Source organism: Schistocerca piceifrons, chromosome 6 (assembly GCF_021461385.2).
Source record: "Schistocerca piceifrons isolate TAMUIC-IGC-003096 chromosome 6, iqSchPice1.1, whole genome shotgun sequence".
Lineage (NCBI taxonomy): Eukaryota > Metazoa > Arthropoda > Insecta > Orthoptera > Acrididae > Schistocerca > Schistocerca piceifrons.
This window is the reverse complement of record NC_060143.1, coordinates 340954516-340977588: the sequence shown is the minus strand read 5'-3', so window position 1 is coordinate 340977588 and position 23073 is coordinate 340954516. Positions and strand designations below refer to the sequence as shown.

Below are 23073 nucleotides of genomic sequence, written 5' to 3'. Positions count from 1 at the left end.
AATTTAAACCACCTCTTTATCACTCCCAAATTATGCTGTGGGAGATTACTTGGGGACAATCCTATTGAGGAAACATGAGACATCAAACATAGATGTGCAAACTTTGTACGCTTCTCCAACCAAACTCAAGTTCCAGGCAGTTCTTGATCAATTATACACCAGCATGCTTTTAGACACTTCCACACAGTTTTATAACCCATGCCCTCATGAGTTGTTGTTGTAATCAGAGCAAAAAAGCATACTCCACCTGTCAAATTCAGTTTGGTATGTGTACATTTCAGTCCTCATGCAAGTTGCTGAGTGACCTTAAGAGCAGCAGTAGTTCCACAACTGCAAATAAAATTGAGAGCTTCTCAAAATCAAATGCTGTTTTTGTTTGGGGAGGGTAAATGCAAGCAACACAGTAATTCTAGTATTCACAAACTTCTTTTAAAGTTTCAGTGATGCATAATTTATTGTCCTTTATTGTCATGTTCATTATTTTTATGACAGGAATTGTAATGTGACATGAATTATTGTAATGTGACAGAAAATCAGAAGATACAATCAGCATTTGCTCTTGTGCACAACTGTTTTTATCAACATACCTCTAAAACAATAAACACTTTACTGTCTTCTTGCTTTCAATCATTACTGTATCTGTGTATGTAATTTCCATAAAACTTCAAAAAATTTCTAAAAAACATTTAAATTCTATCATTTGATATTGTAATAAGTTACGAAGAGCTAGGCATACTTTATAACAGAATTTATCAGATTTCAGATCAATCAGAAAAACCACATCTCTGGTTATAAAGAGAAATCCATATAAAGTATATATTTTTCATATTTACCTTATTCCTCTGTTAAACTGTGTGTGTGTGTGTGTGTGTGTGTGTGTGTGTGTGTGTGTGTGTGTGTGTGTGTGTGATTTTGTAAATGCATGCACACCTGCATTATGCAACTAATTTGTAGGGTAGTTCTGAATATAACACTCCTTTACCTCGAAGTAAAAATGCTATTAACATTCATACAATTGTCACTGGTTCCAAAAATGATGAAATTTGAACAATATTAGCTATACTGTTGCTGATAGAAATGATTGCATGAGAGTTAAACATTAACTTGTAATAAAAGTACATAAGTTTTGTTACTACATGTGCACTACTGTTTCTATATCCACAATAGATTTACTTTGCCATTATTATGCCAAAAGGCACATTACATTAAATGAAGTTATCGTTATACTTCCTTGCAGAGTTAAGATTATCATTTATGCAAAAATCAGCTAACCTTCTTGAGATTGAAAGAAAATTTGATCTCTGACTGCATTGACAGCAAATGAAACACAAAATAATAATTCTATAATTTCTGTGGGTATGTAACGTCACACAAATGTAGATAACATTTCCATTATTAAAAATTATATATCTATTAACATGAAAGAACATTTGTATAGTCTTTTGCTTCTTGCTACTAGTGGTGGTTGATTAGATAGGGCCATGTTTGTAAATAAATAAGCTTTTCACAAATTATTGTCAGTTTATTTAGCTTTTTCCAAGCTCAATGATAATTATCTGTTGTTGTGCAATAATTCATTTAAGACACATACATAGCCATTTCCTCCAAGCCCACACTGATAAAACAGAATGAGTTAATAACCTATTATTCAAATTTTGCAGGCTAAATACAGTGTGGTGGAGAAATGCTGTTCCAAATCTTGAACATTAAAAAAAAATGCTATTACTGACTTTTTGATCATCTTGGCTATACAATGGAGCACCACAAAAAGTACATGTAAAACATGCATAAATAATACATAAATTACAAAACATAAAAAATTAAGTTAAAATAATACTTACTGGCAAAAGGCAGTATTTTGTTTTAAAATAATTTTCTCCACAGAGAAAGTCATTATATACTTAAGAGACATCGTGCATACAGCTCCTTGACAATGAAACATTTACAGCACAAACAGTGTCTATGCTCTTACATCTCTTGTTGGCATGTCTCTTCAGATGTACAGCTCATTAATAAATACATAATTATGATAAGATTCACAATTTAGCTGTGCGTATCTACAGTTTGCTATTGCAAGTTAGGTGTACACATTATAACATATACTTATGTACATGTGCCATACATCAAGCATCGATTTGTGCATTTTCAGATAATTACAGCTGAACAATAGATTCAGATATACAAATTAGCATTGCTCATTTGTACATTTTTTGCATTAACTGCACCATAAAATAACACAAATATCTTTGGCATTTATTATGCAAAACTGTGTTCTTTGAAGTCACATATAATCACTATTACCATAAAAAGGCAACTGGTTCCATTAGTATCATAGCTAATCTGACAGTTGTTATTGTAACACATGGAAGCTCATTTTCATCTGTTCCTCTTACATTCAGTATTCACATTCACTATTCTATTTTTGAAATAAAAGTGTCAATATTTTTTTTAATTGTGGCCAAATGTTCTTTGTCTCATCAATGTGCTACTAACATACCCTGAACTTGAAAGCTCATTACAAAATAAGTTAATGTAATCTTGTCAGTAATATCACAGGTCTTTGGAAGATACAGAAAAGTCTTGCTATCTTATGCAAGAAATAATCTGTCAGTATATTCTGAACAGAAATATATTCTTAGAAGCATTATTTTCCTAAAAACCATTTTATCACATACATTTTACATTTGTTAAAGTTGTCATCGAAGAAGTAATATTGAAATTAAAACAGGGCAACATATTAATATACACAAAGTATTTACAATTTACATTGCCATAGACAAGTAAACAAAAATAAATAATAAATATGTTCAAGTATCAACAACAACCACATTTTTTCCGGAAAAATGTGGTGTTACAAAAATAAACTTCCTTTGTACAGTAAACTTCCTTATAAAATATCTAAATGTTTTTTCATAGTACCGTATGATATCAATAAAACTCCATGAAGTGTATAAAACTGCACAATATTAACATCTGTAAACTTATTACAACAGAGGTGAATTTGTTCCAAAACAAATTTATATTTGCTTTATGACAACAAATTAGTTTTTCTGTTGTATAATTGTGGTATATCATGATGATAATTTGTGACTGGAAGACTATTCATTCTTCTGGTGAAATTATGTTGGCAATACTAACATATGACCCAAACATAAAGCCACAGACACCAAATATCATAATGCAGATATCTTTACAGAGTATCCAGTTATATCTTCCAAGATCATCATGCCAAAAGGTAAGAATCTCTATCAGAGGAGGAAATATGAGGGCTAATGTGGAACTGCTGACTGCACCGACCAACGAGATGACAGCTCCAAGATTTGGAATAGCAATAGCGAGGCAAACTGGAAAAGGAAACAGATACATTTCAATTTCTTCACATATGCAACTAGATGTTCATTCATTTTGGAGATGAAATTTCACATGAAACCATTTCATTTTAGCTTATAACCTGTACACATTACATGCTGCAGGGGCCAATATACAGTCACAATACAACATAAATGTAAAAACATTAAAATAACAATATTTTATTCATTTAAAGGAAGAAAAGATGGAACACAAGTTATTCATGTTTAGTGTTATTGGTGTCTTGATTCTCACTTTCTTTTGTTTGTATCATAAGTTTGTTCATCCTTCTTATCTCATCAATTTTGGGTTATATTTCTTTAACTAATGTTACATCACAGAGCCATTTAATACAATAGCAAAAATTTCTTTCCTATCTTCTTATACAGAGTTGGGGAAGTAGAGAGGGGAAGAGGGGAAGTAGAGTGAAGCACAGAAAGAGAGCTGATATTATCTGAAGGTAAGTCTACTTACAGTGAAAAACCAAGGGGAATCATCGAGGCCACTATAGAATACAGGTTATGTAGGATCTAGTATCATGAAACATTTCCATTGCTAGTACTTCTGTTGAGTTTGCAAATTGTCACTCCATACAACTCTGGTTGTGGTTTACATTACACTGGGTTATTTGTAGAAAGTGGGATTATATTTTGACTATCTACTAACGACTGTAATGAGTTAACTTTTACTCCCAACTGAACATGCATGTAGCATGAATGATATAAGAAGGAGAACATGACACTATGATGGGTGTCCATTTACGTTTAGTAAGACAGGAATGTACAGCCAATTCTGTGACACAGTACGTAAGAGTGATCCTGAACAGAAAATTGTAGTAACTGGGGTAAGAAAATGTTTGTTGTAAACCATTACATAACATACAAACTGGATGAAACTTCCTGGCAGATTAAAACTGGGTACCCGACCGAGACTCGAACTCGGGACCTTTGCCTTTCGCGGGCAAGTGCTCTACCAACTGAGCTACCGAAGCACGACTCACGCCCGGTACCCACAGCCTTAATTCTGCCAGTACCTCGTCTCCTACCTTCCAAACTTTACAGAAGCTCTCCTGCGAACCTTGCAGAACTAGCACTCCTGAAAGAAAGCAAGGTTCGCAGGAGAGCTTCTGTAAAGTTTGGAAGGTAGAAGATGAGGTACTGGCAGAAGTAAGGCTGTGGGTACCGGGTGTGAGTCGTGCTTCGGTAGCTCAGTTGGTAGAGCACTTGCCCGCGAAAGGCAAAGGTCCCGAGTTCGAGTCTTGGTCGGGCACACAGTTTTAATCTGCCAGGAAGTTTCATATCAGCGCACACTCCGCTGCAGAGTGAAAATCTCATTCTGGATACAAACTGGATTTCTGAAGTGGTCATAGGCCTTGAAAATGTTATTGGTGTTACCAAAATCATTATTTGAGTCTTCCTCTACTATTGTACTTTTGCTTGTTGGATTACTTTTCCTGTAACTGTCAATCTAATTTTTAATTCAGTAATTAACTTCACTGTAAAGCTTAATTATTAATTTAGTTTGCAATCCAATAAAGATTGAAAATTATTTCTTGTCATTCAATCACAGATTTACAGTAACTGGTCATAAAATGTACACAATATGACAAATAGATTGCCTGGAAATAACAACATAATTCACAACTTTGACGGTCTGAAAACAGTGGAAAAGGCTGAAATTGCCTTGGAGCTGTGTATCATGTTTCGACAACATATTGAAAAGCCCACACACAGCCAAAATTGGAAACAGTGACAGTGACCCAGTTAATTTCATTACACTGTGCTTATTAGCAAACTGTTTTTGTTGAACAGTGAGAGTTACATATAATGGATCTCTCTATGCAACACTGTGTACAGAATATTTACATGACATGATAAACATGGCTCCCTTTGGTAACACTTGGCATCAATGAAAATGTTTCGGGCTTAAAAATAGTAAATTTACATGTATTTCCATCTGCTGAATTCAAAAATCACCATAAAAATTACAGATTAGGTCTCAGATAAAGTGACATTTCATTCTTTGGAGTGAAAATTTTAAATTATGGGGGATTTTTTTTTTTTTTTTTTTGGGGGGGGGGGGGTGGCACACCTGTGAAATAACAAAACACAAATGCTCTTCAGCTGTTTGTAAGTCATAAACATAGATACTGTTGCTGTGACTGTGAATTACATGTAGTTTTTACTCAAATTAATGCAAAATTCCTGATTCATGAGTGCTTTTTTTAGTGTAAAATTTGTAAAAATGCCACAAAAATGTGTAAATATGGTGAATAACTTTTGTTATATTTGTGGTGAAATAACATTTTCCTCACATAAATGCAATCTGATGCCTCTTGTAAAGACTGCCTATCAGTATTATTTCGGTATGAAAGTAGGGGACCAGTCTTGGGCTCCACATAAATGTTGCAATGCATGTTCAGTTACACTGCGAGAATGGCTGAAAAAGAAGAAACGATCTATGGCTTTCGCTGTGCCTATAATTTGGCGGGATACAGATGACTGCCTATAAAGGCAGGATTGTCTATGAAGAAAAGAAGAACAGTTCAGTATCCAAATCTTCCACCTACTATTTGACCCATTCCACATTCGGATAGTTTACCAGTTCCTACTGCACACGAAAATTGTGTGTTTGAAGTAGAAAATGAAGACAGTGTGGAAAAAGAAGAACCAAACAAGCCTTCCACATCCCATGACCATGATTTTGAGGGAAAAGATGATAAAACCCCACAGACTGAGTCAAGCAGAATTGAGTGATCCCATTAAAGACCTTGGCCTGTCAAAGGAGAATGCAGAAATTCTTGGGTCTCGACTACAGCAATGGAATTTTCTCCAAAGTTATGTGAGAATCTCACAGTACAGAAAATGTCACATGGAACTGCTTCCCTTTTTTAAGAAGAAAAATAACCTTGTTGTTTGCTGCTACATTAATGGCTTGATGAAATCTTTGAATTTGAACCATGATCAAACTGAATGGAGGCTATTCATAGACTTCTCCAAGCTTAGTTTGAAAGCTGTGTTACTTCACAACAGGAACCTTCTTTCATTTATTCCTGTTGGTCATGCTGTTCACATGAAGGAGACATATGCAAATATGACAGCTCTCTTGGACTCAATTAAATATCATGAACACAAATGGAAAATCTGTGGTGATCTAAAAGTCACTGCCATACTCTTAGGAATGCAACTGGGTTACACAAAGCATTGTTGCTTCTTATGTATGTGGGACAGTAGAGATAGGAAATTGCATTATATTAAAGAAGACTGGCCTGCAAGAAATCTTCACCCTAGCGAGAAAAATGTTGTTGCCAAGCCTCTTGTGGACCCAAAAGACGTTCTTCTTCCACCCCTGCATATCAAGCTCGGTTTGATGAAAAACTTTGTCAAAGCTATGAACCTAGAAAGACAGGCCTTTAAGTACATAAAAGGGAAATTTTCGAAATTAAGTGACGCAAAAGTTAAGGAAGGCATTTTTGTCGGACCACAAATAACAGAACTTGTAAACGATCCTGCATTTGACCAAGTTTTGGAGGGGAAAGAAAAGGAAGCTTGGGAAGTCTTCAAGAGTGTTGTTCATAGATTTTTAGGCAACAAAAGAGATGACAACTACAAGCATTTGGTGTCAGTGCTCCTGCAAAAATACTGTAACCTTGGATGCAACATGTCCCTTAAGATCCATTTTCTCCACTCTCACCTAGACTTTTTCCCTCCTAGTTGTGGAGCTGTTAGTGATGAACATGGTGAGAGATTCCATCAGGACATTTCTGTTATGGAACAAAGATATCAGGGCCATTGGAATGGAGTAATGCTTGCAGATCACTCTTGGTCTTTATGTAGGGATTCTACAGAACTCCATTACAAGAGGCAAGCTAAAAGACGACGAAGTCCATAGGCCACCACATGATTCTCTTCAGACACTACCATCTGCAAAGTATTTTTCCAGCAATTTATAACTCTTAGCATGTAATTACCAGTTGAAAAAAATCCAATGCACTTTCATTGTTGTTAGCATGTATGTAATTAAAATGTATCCTTTTCTCTCAATCCGTTAATATGTAATATTTCCACCTTGTGTATACCATACAAACTAGAGCTAATAACAAATTTTCACTGTCATATTTGTTTTTCTCAACCCAAAATTAGTATGAATTGCCTCATGAAGTGCTCGAAACATTCAAAAATTATTTTTTTGTTGCACAGTGTAATAGCAGCAGTCAATTAGAGTGCATAAGATCTTCAGCTATAACCATAGTACCATGGTTAATGATGGTTAATTTTAACCATCATTATATAGCTATTTTAACAATCATTAACCATGGTACTATGGTTATAGCTGAAGATCTTGTCTCATGAAGCAAACCTGACAGACCATAAAATTATTCTGTGACATTACCTTACAGATACAAATACATTGTAGTGTATGCAACTGAAAATGAAATGTACATCAGATGAAGACAGATAAAAAAATGTGTCTCACTAGCATGAAAGTGCAAGTGCACAGACAGATACAACTGACCTCAGACAACAAAATCTATTTGTTCAAAGATCCTAAGTGGTTCTCCCATTCAGTGTTTTTAAGGACCAAACAACAAAAATTAAAATAACAGCTAATTCACAAATTTTGCTCCCTCATCTGTTTTTCCCACCTGCTGAAAGATCCCCTGGGTACTTAAGTTTGAAACACAATCACATTTTTGCATTACTATGCAGCTGGTGCTGTTCTTTATCCTTACCTATCATTACAATTTGCCAGCTAACTTATAGCAGAATCGCAGCATATTTCTATGAGCATTACTGTCTTACTGGCTATATTAATCTGAACACAACCACACAATAGAAATAATAAGAATGTACTTACAAGTGAAAATAACTAACACTGTGCGTAAAATATACTCTCCCAGCATTTGTGCTCTCTCTGTTTCCAGCCGAGGTCGAATCAAAGGCCATATAATACTCATTGGAACATAAAACTGCAAACCATAGGAGAAGAAAATGGCAACTGCCATCATCAGTCGCACTGACTGTGCCAACCTGGAACATACAAACACTGTGTGTCAAAAAGAGAAATGTATATAAATAAAACACAGATATTGGTGGATAGTAAAACAGCTTGTATTATTTGAAGTTGGACCCAGTTATTCTGGAAACTAAGAGAAATCACTTTATGGATGTCATTACGAGACTAGTTCACACTTGCTACAGTATCACAAAATATTTGGGTTGCTACTAGTTCTGTAGAGTGCTGTTTGCAGTAAACATCTTTGCTTGAACAAATCTGGCAATAAGTGTTAAGGATCCTGTAATACCTAAACTATACTGTAGCAAAAATTTTTATACAGAACCCTTTTACCTCTTTATTTATAAGTTATACTAACAATAGAAAATCCAGGATGGAATGTAACAATATTATGAAAAGGAAAGTTGCTACTCACCATATAGCGGAGATGCTGACTCGTAGATAGGCACAATGAAAAGACTGTCACAAATAAAGCTTTTGGCTATTAATGCTTTTTTCAACAACAGGTGTATACACACACACACACACACACACACACACACACACACACACAACTGCAGTCTCAGGCAACTGAAACCACACTGCAAGCAGCAGCACCAGTGTATGACGGGAGTGGCGACTGGGTGGGGGTAAGGAGGAGGCTGGGGCGGGGAGGTGGAGGGACAGTATGGTGGAGATGGTGGACAGTGAAGTGCTGCAGGTTACACAACAGGCAGGAGAGAGGTGGGGAGAGGGAGAAAGTAGCGAAAAAAGAGAGACGTAAAAAGACTGGGTATGATGATGGAATGATGGATGTCCGGTGCTGGAATGGGAACAGGGAAGGGGTTCCCAACTGTGCAATTCAGAAAAGCTTGTGTTGGTGAGAAGGATCCACATGGTACAGGCTGTGAAGCAGTCATTGAAATGAAGGATGTCATGTTTGGCAGCGTGTTCAGTAACAGGGTGGTCCACTTGTTTTGTGGCCACAGTTTGTCGATGGTTGTCATGCCCACATAGAATGCAGCACAGTGGTTGCAGCTTAGTTTGTAGATCATGGCTGGTTTCACAGGTTCAGATTCATTAATGACATCTTTCATCATGTGATCTAGTAGATAAGCTGCAACCACTGTGCTGCATTCTGTGTGGGCATGACAACCATTGACAAACTGTGGCCACAAAAAAATGGATCACCCTGTTGCTGTACATGCTGGCAAACATGACATCCTTCATTCCAATGACTACTTCACAGCCTGTGCCATATGTATCCTTCCCACCAACACCAGGTTTTCTGAATTGTGCAGATGGGAACTTTCCCTGCAATACATCCTATGTTCCTGTAACCCTCCTAGTCTCAACCTTCTTTAGTGACTGTCCTCGCCAATCCAGCCCCTTCCCTGTTCCTATTCCAGCACTACAAAGACCCATCACTCCATTACCACACCCAGTCTTTTCACTTCTCTCCTTTTTCGCTACCCCCACCCTCCTCGCCACCTCTCCCCTGACCACCACCTAACCTGCAGCACTTCACTGTTCACCACCTCCAAAATACTATCCTTCCCCCTCCCCACACCAGCTTCTTCCTTACCCCCACCCAGTTGCCACTCCCATCACACACTGGTGCTGCTGCTCACAGTGTGGTTTCAGTTGCCTGCCTGAGACTGCAGTTTTTTTTGTGTGTGTGTGTGTGTGTGTGTGTGTGTGTGTCTACATCCATTGTTGACAAAGGCCTTAATGGCTCAAAGCTTTATTTGTGACAGTCTTTTTATTGTGCCTATCTGCGAGTCAGCATCTCCACTATGTGGCGAGTAGCAAATTTCCTTTACATAATATTGTTATACTAATAATATGATTATAGAACAGACATTTGAAGAGCTCTACATTCCTTATAATTTTTTTTCACAATATGTCTATACAACAATCTGCCAGCCAATGTATAGTAGGATTCAAGCATATTTCTATTTTCAAATCTGATGTAAAATAACTTACAAATCCCTTTGTGGCAGATTCAAAGTGATGCTTCCCAATTTAACTTTTTCTCCATACTTTAGGTACCCAAAAAATCCAACTGATGTGTACAAAGCTGCTACAATAACCATTCCTGTATTTAGAACTCCAGTCCATCCACCAAAATCCTGAGGGGTTTTCATGTTGTTTTCCAGAGGAAGGACCTGAAAAAATAAGCAATACAAACATGATTTTTGAAAACAATTATTTGAATTGTGCAAATACATAACGGCTTACAGAATTGTGCAAATACATAACAGCTTACAGAATTGTGCAAATACATAACAGCTTACACCTTTTATTGGAGTATTGTGCGAGATTATTAATCTATACCATCATCTCACAAGACCACAAAAATGAAATAAGAACATAGGAAGATCATCAAGTACACTTGATTGAAATACTGTGTGTTCGAGTGTGTGTGTGTGTGTGTGTGTGTGTGTGTGTGTGTGTGTGTGTGTGTGCGTGCGCGCACACGTGCAGGAGCAGGAGGGGGGGGGGGGGGGGGTGAGGAGGAGGATACCCACACTGAAATGCCAAATGAAAATGCCCAATGTTCAGAGGAAAAGCACTGCGGTCAGCTGAACTACTGAATCTATTACACATCATTTTACAAAGTGATACAGTGTTTCACACCAAAGAGTAACAATGTATGGAAGGTTATCAATAAGTATGTAAAAATGTATGAGAAAGTATTTTGTGTGTTACCTCATCAGCACTACGAACTAACTTGAGAATGTAATGATTGTCAAGGCCTGTAAAATACTCATCATAATGTCAATACCACAGTCGGTCAGTGAGAATTTGTGTCATCTAGCCAGGAACTAAGAATGATGAATGGGGAAAGCTGGAGATGATTTTGGTGAATATGCTACATTAGCTAATAATTTGTGTTCCAATTGCAGCAATTTGGCTCTTGTGGGGAAAAAAAGTGTCACCTAGCACACAGATGAACATTAAAAATGCAAATATTAGTTCATAAGGTCAAGGAGAGTTGTACAGTTGGCCCTTGTTATTGTTCAACTTTTTTTTTAAAAAAATTGAGAGACATTTTTTCTTTCAAACATGTTTTACTTTTTTCAAAACTCCATTCTGTATCTCAAAAAATGTTATGATCAATCTATGTTTCCATCTACAATCATGAAGTAACACCACAAATTTTGATCCACATTGCTTCAAATTCTGGTCAAAAGCAGAAATTGTGACACATGTTACACACAAACGTTTATTATCATTATCCTTTTCTGCATGATACTGTACACAAGAATCTAAAAGCATGTCAACATTATCTATGATTTGGAAACCTCCAGGCAACAATCATCTGAAAGCATACTATCAGTTATTGCAATTACTTTAGCTGTGGTTGATTTTAATTATAAAGAAGCAGGAGGTTTCATCTTTCAATGATCTATCAAATCTGTAAGTAAATCATATTCAACACTGGTTCGGAGTTCCCAGTATATTGTAGTATTTTGCTCTGATCTGCACAGTCGTCTATTTGTTTACAGGGTATTTAAGCACTATGTAAAAATAATTGTCTTGCTCTGTTTGTCATAATCACTGCTCCAACCACTTCAAATGTTAACTGCACAATACTATTACAGCTTTTACCAAAAGCTGTTCAGATATTATTGTCATATAAACAGACTTTAATTTAAGAATGTCCACAGAGTAGTGTGTATTTTTGTTGTTCTGTAACTATTTGAGATTTCGTAGGGGTAGTAATTCATGTCAGTTTGTGGTTTTGAAAATGAAATCACCTCTGTGCTGACAATATGTCATAGCTTTTGGTGAATGCTGTATAATTTTCTATGTGTAATAGTGTTTATTCTCTTACTTCATATAGTAACAATCACAAGCGTGTAAATGAATGAAATAAAAGACAAAATACAGAGTAATGATCACTTTTGTGGAAAGCAAATACAAAATGGCTAATGACAAGTGGCTGGTGGAGAAGAGTTGCACAGGGAATAGAAGGATGAATAAGTGTAGAAGCAGTGCAACAGGCAATGAAAATGACTGTATGACATGGATGAAATTGTAGAAAACAGAGAAAAAAATCCATGAAGCAGACGGATGCTGAATAAGAAGATTACCTACCATAACCAAGAGTCCTGGGGGGACAGTAGCACAGGCTTTGTTTTCATTATTAAAGCACTCGGTTGATACAATATAACAAAGAAGAATATTAGATAACAGGTAGTTTAAGGGAATATAAAAGTTACTGTAGAATGTAAATAATTTAGAGGTAACAAGACCACTCACTGAATAGTAAAAGCATTGAATAATCGACGAAAGCTAGCATGTTTTCTTTTTCTTTTGTCAATGACTCAACGCTTCTATGTTCGATGAGTGGTCTCCTTTGCTCCTTTTTACTGAGAAATTTAGTTCTCTTAATCCATCTTTACATACGTTTCTGCAGTATATAAGAAGCCCTGCAGATAGGCGACTAGCGTGAGTTTTGGTGTTCTCGTAAAGATAAGTCATTTTAGATTATAACAACATTTAGTTTAGTATTGGCTATGTGGTAAATAGATGTATTAGTGAGCTTTTTATACATACCATTAAAGGTTTCATTTTTCTTCACGTAATATAGCAGAAAACGCGAAAAGATCGTACAGTCGGGTTTTAGTCGTATTTTCTGTTTACGTTTTGTCGCAGCAAATGTATAGAATTTTGTTTAATTATTCCTTGCCCTCTCCAGCTCTTTAACAGTAGCATACCTCTTCATTATTTAACTCACACTTCCGAAAAGTAGTGTAAAGTTTACGTTATTGTTTCAGAAACTTTGCACTTTGTTTTTGTTTACATACAGTTGCGTACACGCCAAATTTGTAGAATCATATTTTCAAGTTTATCTGTAATTTAACTGACTTATTCTTAATACACTATTATGTTTAGCATGAGTGAAAAGTGTTTGACCTGCCATAGAATTGTTAGATCGGGCCTTTGGTGTGACGGGTGCTGTAGTTTTTTCCATGTTGGTGACTGTAGTGGCATGGGAGTAGGGGAAGTAAATGACACTCATCAGTGGTTTTGTAGGATATGTAGTAGAGATAGGAAGATGCTAGAACAGGAGGGGACATTTTCCACCCTTCTGGCTGAATTAGACAAGGCCAGGGGAGATTTTGACATGTTAAGGAGGGAGAAGGGTAAAGAGAGGTGGAAAGTGGCAACAGGCAACAGGAGGAACAGGCCTAGAACTTTGTCTGACAGCTATGTGGTGAATGTGGAAAATAGACTTGACCTGTTGCCTCAGTTAGAAGCTGGTGAGCCTCAAGCAGTTGCAGGTGTAGACAGGGCACAACAAACTTTCAGCAGCAAATTGAAAAGTAAGAATATAGGGAAATCAGTAAAGAGAAAGAAAGTGTTGTTGTTAGGTGGTTTCCATTAAAGAGGTGTTGACCAACTTTTGCAGGATGAACTGGGATCAGAATACCAGGTCACAATTTTTTTTTAAACCTAGTGCTGGAGCAGGTGACAGAGGATTTAGGGTCACTTTGCAAAGATTTCACTAAGGATGACACCGTGGTTACAGTGGGTGGGCCAGGTAACAGTGCTGACAGGGATCCTGGGTACAGTATAGCTCGTATCTGTTCTTGGGCGCCATGACTGACCTCATTCGAACTCTTCTGTAAAGAGAGTTAATTTGGAGTTGGATTGGCTGCTTATGTCGGGTGCAGGTTCACACACTGGTGTGGTTCCTGCTGATTATCTCAATAGGTGGGATTATACTAGGCATGGCCTTCACCTCAACAGGGAATGGAAGGGTTTGGAAAAGACCATTTTTTAGGGTAGGGAGGACAGAAAGAAACTAAGTTTTAAGAGAGGTTAGGATTGAGACAAACCTTCAGTTTGAGAAAGAAACCCAAAAACATAATTCTAGCTTATTACATCAGCATAAATAGCTGTTGGTCAAGAATTTTCAACAATCTGGAGAAATTTCAACTCTACCCAATTTTAACTCAGTCAATGTGAAATGTCAGCTATCTTTATTGCATCAAAATATTTGATGACTGAGAAATAAAATTAATGAATTAATTAACTGCATAGATGAATTAGAGTCCTCAAACCAAGCTGACATAATCTGCCTCTCTGAACATCATGTGACTACTGTTATAGAACTTTTAAGTGTTACAGAATTTAGGTTAGCATCTCACTTTTGTAGAGCAGAGATGGTGAAAGGAGGAGTTGCCACATGCATTAGGAACTGTCATAAATTTAAGAACAAAGACATTCATAAATTTTGCCTAGAGCAACATATGGAAGCATTTGCAACAGAAGTGGAAGTTTATAAAAAAGCCTTCATAATATTAAGTGTATATCAAGCACCTGCAGGTAACTTTAATTTGTTCATAAACCACCTTGAAGCTGTACTGGCCCATTTAACAACCAAAAACAAAGAAATAGTGGTTGCTGGTGACTTCAATGTAGATTCCCTTAAAGACTCTCCCAATAAGAACTTATATGAGTTAGTAACACTATCATTTAACTTCATTCCCACTGTAAAGTTCCCAACTGGGGTAGCCAATTGCTCACAAACAGCCATTGATAATATCTTTATAGAACAGTCTAATGAACAAAATTATATTACAAAACCAGTAGTCAATGGCCCCTTAGACCATGAAATGCAATTCCTTCTGTTAAATGTTAATACTGGACAGGATATAAAATCTGTCAAATCTGAACTCAAGAGGGTAATAAATAAGGAAAAAATTGATTCTTTTAGGACACTCCTCAGAGACATTCACTGGAGTGAATGAAAAATATAACACTTTTGCTAATAAAGTGCTTACCTTATTTGAACACTGTTTTCCCACAAAGCTAACCAAGGTTAGAGCAAAGTCTACAAAGAAGCCATGCATTACTCAATGAATAGAGGTATCATGTAAAACAAAAACAGTTCTGAGGTTGATGCTACAGCACATTACAAGAAATACCGAAAAATATTAAAGACTGTAATACGGACATCAAAGCAAATATATAACAAGTAAAAGATAGTCATATCATGTAGCAAAATAAAGACAATATGGGATATAGTGAAGGAGAAGACCAGTAGAGCCAGACATGAGGAGGGGCAAATAGCATTAAGAGTAAGTGATACATTGGCGACAGATATGTACAGTGTTGCAGAACTTTTTAACAAACATTTGACAACTGTTACTGGAAACATGGGGTTGTCAGGTTCTGTAGATGCTGCCATGGGATACCTCAGACCAGACATTTCAAGTAACTTCCATAATATGAATGTGACCCTCACTACCCCAGCAGAAGTAATGTCCATCATGAAATCTTTAAAATCAAAAATGTCTAGTGAGTATGATGAAATATCAACAAAGTTAATTAAAGAATGTGATTCTGAGTTAACATATTAAGCTTTCTGTGTAACTAGTCGTTTATCAGTGGAATATTTCCTGAATGGTTGAAATATGCTGAAGTTAAGCCACTGTTTAAAAAGGGAGATAACAAAATAGTGTCTAATTTCACTTTTGACAGCATTCTCAAAAATTTTAGAAATGGTAATGTACAATCAGCTTTATAACCATCTTATCACAAATAACATACTGTCAAAGTTGCAGTTTAGATTTCTAAAGGGTTCTGATATTGAGAGGGCTACCTATGCTTACAGTGAAAATGTACTTAATTCACTAAACAAAAAATTGCAGGCAACTGGTATATTTTGTGATCTGTCAATGGCATTTGATTGTGTAAATCACAATATCCTTTTAAGTAAAATAGAATATTATGGTGTAACACAAAATGCTGCAAAATGGTTCAAATCTTATATCTATGGCAGGAAACAAAGGGTGTTATTAGGAAAGAGACTTGTACTAACCTATCAGCCATCATCCAACTGGGAACTAATTAAATATAGAGTACCACAAGGTTCCATCTTAGGGCCCTTACCTTTTCTCGTGTATATCAATGAACTTTCATCAGTAACATACATTGCAATAAGTAGCAAATCAATTGTAGTCTTAGAAAGATTGGCTAATAAAATATTTGTGGACGTTAATCACTGGTTCCTAACCAGTTCTTTGTTACTAAACTTTGAAAAAACACATTACATGTAGTTCAGAACTTGTAAAGGGTGTTCCACGAGAATGTGCCTAACATATGATGACAAGCAGACAGGAGAAGTGGACAGAGTTAAATTCTTGGGATTACAGCTTGATAATAAATTCAACTTGGAGGAGCACACCCACACCACAGAACTGTGGAAGCATCTAAACAAATCTCTATTTGCAATGCGAATTCTGTCAGACATAGGGGATATAAAAATGAAAAAGCTGGCATACTATGCTTACTTTCATACGGGATTATTTTTTGGGGCAATTCATCAAGCCAAGCTAAAGTTTTCTGGGCACAAAAATGTACAATAAGAGTTATATGTGGTGTAACTCAAGAACATCCTGCAGAGGCCTGTTTAGGGAACTAGGGATACTAACTACTACTTCCTAATATATTTATTGCTTAGTGAAATTTGTCATTAAAAATATATCATTTTTTGAAACCAACAGCTCAGTTCATGGAATCAATACTAGAAATAAGAATAATCTTCACACAGATTTAAAGTCACTTACTCCTGTACAAAAAGGTGTGCATTGTTCAGGAACACACTTTTTCAATAACTTGCCAGCTGCCATAAACAGTTTAACAACCAATGAAATTCAGTTTAAGAGAAGCCTAAAGGATTTACTGGTGTCCAACTCCTTCATACTCCTTTGATTAATTTCTCAGTAGAACCAACTGTAGTAGTTCGATTATATGATTATTACCTTACAAATAAAAAACACTTTTTTAATTTTAAATTCAGAGCATTAATGTGATCTTAGTAAATGAGTGTTGTAAAATGATCCTTTCATATAGTGTTCATAAAAAAAAATTACGGTCATTCCACTTGGGACGTGTGGAAGGTACATTAGCTTATTTGATTTAGTTGTAAATATTTGTCTTAGTTGTAAATATTTGTCATGTATTATAGCTTTTCTGACATGTTCTACATCCTGGAGGACCTCCTCACTATGGATCGATTGGAATGAAAGTAAATCTAATCTAAATCTAATATGGCAGAAGATCTCAGTAGGAAGGGAGCAAACTAGAGAATTTACTCTCATTATGAGCAAGGGGATGGGACAGGACAGGGGATGAAGGCAAGATTTTCATACCATCTTTACTGCCCCACTTTCAGTCTATTACCCTCATAAATGATGAATAAATACTCACCACACCAATTCCTTCAAATGCATATATGGCAGTTCCAAAGTAAAGGGGCAGTTGTTTCCATGTAGCAAATGCTTTGACAGATGATGTTCTAGGTAGCCCTTGTAGCATGTAGAAGAATGTAATTCCCAGGCCAGTCACGGTAACAATGGCAGCAAACAATGATATTGGTGTGAGGTACTTCAAGTTCTTCACCCAGTTTAGAAATATCATGGGAATCAATAATAGTAGAAGATACGCATCAATTCCTAGATGCCACTTGAAGTAATACGACATAACCTGAAACAAATTATTTAATTCATCAGTAAAAGAATGTACTATTTGGACTGTTCCTAAAGCGGTATCTTAAATTTGAAATACTTTACAACATAATTTTTGATAATACATATCCCTCATATTTTTGTAGCAAACAATAAAAGAGGTTACAACATTATCACTTTAATTTTTGGATGTTTTGAAATTGTTACCTGCTACACAAAGAAAAATGACCACTACACAGTTTAAAAAACATTGGAAGTTAGTTATTTACATGTTCCATTGATCAGTCTCGCAGTAACCATTATTATGAAATGCACACAAGAATAAAAAAAACTTTAAAAATTTTTATTACCTGCCCCACTCCCTTAAGTGGCACAAAATGCATATATTATACATGTAGATTTATTTATTTCTATTCAAGAATTCATCTATGTTATAAAATGATTTGTCTAGGAGATATGATTTCAATTTATTTTTGAAACTATTGCTGCTGTCTGTTACACATTTTATTTCATGTGGTAATTTATGTAAAAGTTTCACAGCAGCATATTATACCCCTTTCTGTGCCAAAGATAGGTTAAGTAGAGCACAGTGTCTTTCTTTCTCTCTGGTATTATAATCATGAATGTCACTGTTGTTTTTACACTGGTCCATATTGTTGAGAACAAATTTAATTACTGAGGAAATGTACTATGAGGCTGTTGTAAGAATTCCTAACCTTTCAAACAAATGTCTACAAGATGTGCAACTATGAGCCCCATACATTAAACCACTTTCTTTTGAGCAATGTATACTTTTTGCCTGAGTGCTGAATTACCTAAAATATTATTCTGTAAGACATCAGAGAGTGAAAGCATCCAAAGTTAAAGACTACTATACATTTTAGCTTTCAGCAAAATGGCCTTCCCCTGAAGTAGAAAACACACACGTATGTGCGCGCGCACAAGCCACATGTACGCGCACACACGCATTTTGACCACTGTGCCTGGCTGGTGTGGCCTCAGCGGCCAGAGACAGTGATCATTCATGTGTGAGTTGTGCTTGTGTGGACTGTATGTGTTTTTTACTTCAGAAGAGATGATGATGATGATGGTGATGATGTAAATAAAAGCAGGTAAAGACTTCATGTAGTGTGAGGATAAGATGCGTAGCTCTTACTTACATCTCTCAAATTGGCTGCCACAAATACAAAGTACACACAGCAGAACCCAAGTTGTGTTATACACAGAAAAACGTTTATCATAACTTTGGCATAACTTGAATACTTCCGAAGAGGTTGTGGTCCTGTTTGGAATGAAGTTTCAACTACATCAGAAAATCCCAGCGATGGTACTTGATTCCTTCTGCACAGTTCATGAGAGCATTTCACCTGCAGAAAAATGTTTGTTTGTAAAGCATTCCTTACATGAAATATCTCCATCTAAGGAGAGTTTTAAACTATAGCAGATAAGAATATTCTAAGACAATTATGAGCTGTCCAAACAGTCTGAAGCCTGATTGCAGTATTATTTATCTGTGCATACTTTTACCCCTGACCTGGATAAAATAAGACAATTGATGGAGTGGTCCAAAGTGAATTCTTTGGGGTAGGAAACCACGGGACATAAGTCTCTGAAAGATGTGTGGCATAGTCAGGAGTGGAGACCAAGACAACTGAACAATTGTACCATCCAAAATTATGAGATAAAACACTGCTACGCCTCCAAAACCACAGTTTCATTTTTACACTGTATATACACAGTAAACACAATGGATTAAATGGACCAATGTAATCTACTGGCTTGTATTATTACCAGATCTGACGGCCCCCTTTACTATGGGACTACAGCAACCCATTTAAACATTAGTGTAAAAAACCCAATTTGAAATCAAAAAACACATGCTTGCTACTGTAACCGGAGCTTACATTTGCCATAAATGTCATGCCATATAAATGACTGGGGCAGATTTTCAGACACAGCCGTGATACATTTTGAAGGTTGGTGGTCAGAACTTCAAACTAAAGCAGGGTACATTATTATGACTGGTTGGTACAATTATTCTGCCACCCTGTTGTCTCCTGTTTGCTGTGGAACATCAGCACCAAATGCTTATGTGTTCTTATGTAGCCCACTTCATCTCGTATCCAGTTAATAATAAGTATAGTCAGTGAATTATTACTCTAAAACACAAAGAAGACCTCCCTGAAATGAATAAGATGCCAATATTTTCTTTGGGAGGTGATTCTTATCATGAAGTAGTGCCACAAGAATAAAAATAGAAAACAGTTATTACAAGAATTGTTCTCAAAGACAAAAACACTTACCAACATGTGCATACAGTGAGTGCAGATCACCCCCATCAAGAGAGTCCCAATTGTTCCCACAACAAGCCCAGCATTCCTAAATGCATCTGGCATAGCTAAAATTCCAGTGCCTATATTTCCTTTCAGTAAGTGAATCATTGTATCCAAATTACTGAAACAATAAAAATATATATAACAGATAATAAATGCCAAAGTAAATTATACCAAATCAAATGTCATACAGTACTATAAATAAAGCAGCATTTGTTCTAAACATTAAAAATGACATCTGTGAAATATTTAAAGTTTGTATGTACTACAAAAATAAAGTTTCTCAGCTGAAAAACGTCCACAGTTACATCAATCAACAGTCTCCTGTACTAACGTGCAGTGGAACAAAACATAAATTATATTTATCTATGTGTGACACTCCAAAAGCATTTCTTTACACCTTTTCAGTGCATACAGAAGCTGGTCTGTGTGTAGAGAGAGCAGTATCACACAATCTGATTAATTATACTATTAGTAGATCATGTACTAATGCCACACAGTCTCATGCAGTACCAGTCTGAAGGTGAAACAATATCCTCAACAGAAAAAACTCTCAAATCCATTACTGTGGCAACAATCCAGTTGAATCAGTTTTCATTCTGAATCTCAGGATTATACAAAAGTCAGATTGTTTACACTGTATATTAATGGCTAGCATAACGACTGTATCAGTTGAAATTATGTCAAAAAAATACTGCTTAGATGTCACAACCAGCGCAAAGATATGTTCCTAGGTATCTGCGAAAACTATACAACTATCAGTGATATCCAATTCAATTTGAGGTATATAAATTCATGTAGCTACTCTTTGATTTCAAGTAAACATTTAATCATTTTCCTGATACTTATGATCCAGTATTTTCATTAGGGGCTAAACAGATACTTACAGACCAGACATGTTCAGATTGAAGGCCAGTGCTCACACATTTGTTAAGGTGTAAGGCAGGTTAAATGATGTCACATTACCACCAAATTTCACCACAATTCTGCCCAACACCACCATGGACATGTTACTCCATGAGATGGCTGTCACACTTCGCATTACCCACATCTCACCCCTTCTCTTGAAACCATGCGATTTTGTTATGGATGGGCGAGGAAGTCATTTTGGTCACCCCACTGCTGAGAATCAACATGAAACGCTTTCAGGTGTCATAAAGGTCATGAATGAAACGAGTCCTTCTCTTGGAGCATTCATTTTCACACATCCTGGGGTCATAAATGAAAGTTTGCAGTGTCACATGCAACAGCACAACTTTCTTGACAACCTTTGACACTGCTGTCACCTCCCAAACAATTCATCCCTTCTCTACAGACATTGTAGGGTTGTACCCTCTCTGACTGTGATCTCATCCGTTTGAAGTTAAGTATGTCACAATTTTTTGCTGTTGTATACAGGGCGGAAGCACTAGGGTCCATTCAAAATCATTTGACGACATTTGAACATGATTCAAGGTGGAAACCAGTGTTTATGCTCTCATTCTTCTTTTTACATGGTCTTTGCATGGGGGAGGGGGGTGGGGTGGTTTGATGTTTATACATTTATGAATAAAATGCGAATGGTCCCTCTAAGATCCCCCCTGTTCGGCAACAGCCTCGGTGCCACCCATGCACCATTCTTCGGCACTTTACAAAAGTCTCTGCACATAGATACCCATTCACTTATCGCTATCCACCAGCAGGACAGGCAACCCTCTTGACACCACCACCTGCTAGCCACAACCAAAATTAGAGGAGCTTTGAAAGGGTTGCCTATACTGTACGGGAATAGCAATGCACGGATGGGTGTGTCTGTACAGAGACACTTTTCAAATCCCCAAAGAATGTGCAAAGGTGACATCGATGATGTAGCCAAACTGCCAAATTGTGGGGATCTCAGTGGGACCCATTGCCATTTTATTCATGGAAGTGTCAATGTCACACCTCTCTATGAAAGGAGGGATGAAGAAGCATAAAACAACCTTTCCTGCTTTGGATCTTGTTATATTGTGACAAATGGTTTTGAACTGTCCTTTGGTGGTTGCACCCCATATACCAGAGCAAAAACATTCTCACACTACACTCCAAAGGGGTGAGGTCATGTTCGGTGGGGATGCAGGGCGATAAAGTCCTAACAAAAAGGTTGAATTGTCCAGGACACGGTTGTCAAGAACTTATTCTCATTGCTCGTAGCACTGCAAACTGCACATTTTTTACCAAGAAATGTGCAAAAATAAACGTACCTAGGAAAGCGGTGTTTTCACTCAAGATCTTCATGGTACCTACAGAGGCCTTTTCGTGTCTATCCTGAGCAGGGGTGTGTCTGAAATGTTTTCCTCAGCCACTTATTAGAAAAAAGGTTGTTTTCAACTCTGCATGCTGTGGTTCTGACTTCCATCACATAGTTGTGAAGAGAAAAGGCAAGATGGGGTACAAGCAAGTGTGACACCCTTCCCTAGGTGCAACATGTCCTCAGTGGCACTGGGCAGAATTGTGGTGTAATTTGGTGAGAATGTGAATTCATTAACCAACCTTACACCTCATATACGTATACTTCTGAGCACTGTCCTTTTCACTGAAAATGTCAACACCTTGCTGCTTGAAGTGTCACAGAGGCAAAGGGTGATGTCGCAGATTGCCATGCTTTTGCACCACTCAGAGGAATGGTGTAGGCACCTTTGAGCCAAATTTTTAACTTATGCATAGCAACAGGAGTAAATAACGAGTTTCAGAAAAGTGATCCTTTCATTTTTTTGTGCCGAGGAAAACATTTTACACACACCCTGCTCAGAATTGACACAAAAAGGCCTCTGCAGGTGCCATGAATGGCTTGAATGAAAATACCCCTTCCCAAAATTCACAAATGGGAACATTCTTACTCTACTGTCAGCATACTGGTATTTGGCTGAGAAGATCTGGTTGCTAAGCAA

General features: G+C 36.8%; 1 protein-coding gene across 9 annotated transcripts in view; it reads right to left on the bottom strand.

Moving 5' to 3' along the window:
- Positions 1-407: 407 nt before the first annotated feature.
- Positions 408-23073, bottom strand: part of LOC124802476 (proton-coupled amino acid transporter-like protein pathetic) — a 228545-nt gene continuing 205879 nt past the window's right edge. For all 9 annotated transcript variants that reach the window (XM_047263283.1, XM_047263279.1, XM_047263282.1 and 6 more), the window contains 6 exons: positions 20135-20285; positions 18992-19198; positions 17575-17850; positions 10330-10511; positions 8206-8378; positions 408-3344 (listed from right to left, as the gene is read on the bottom strand). In XM_047263283.1, the coding sequence (XP_047119239.1) occupies positions 3103-3344; positions 8206-8378; positions 10330-10511; positions 17575-17850; positions 18992-19198; positions 20135-20285 (1231 nt within the window). In that variant the 3' untranslated portion in view covers positions 408-3102. The remainder of the gene's footprint in view (positions 3345-8205; positions 8379-10329; positions 10512-17574; positions 17851-18991; positions 19199-20134; positions 20286-23073) is intronic.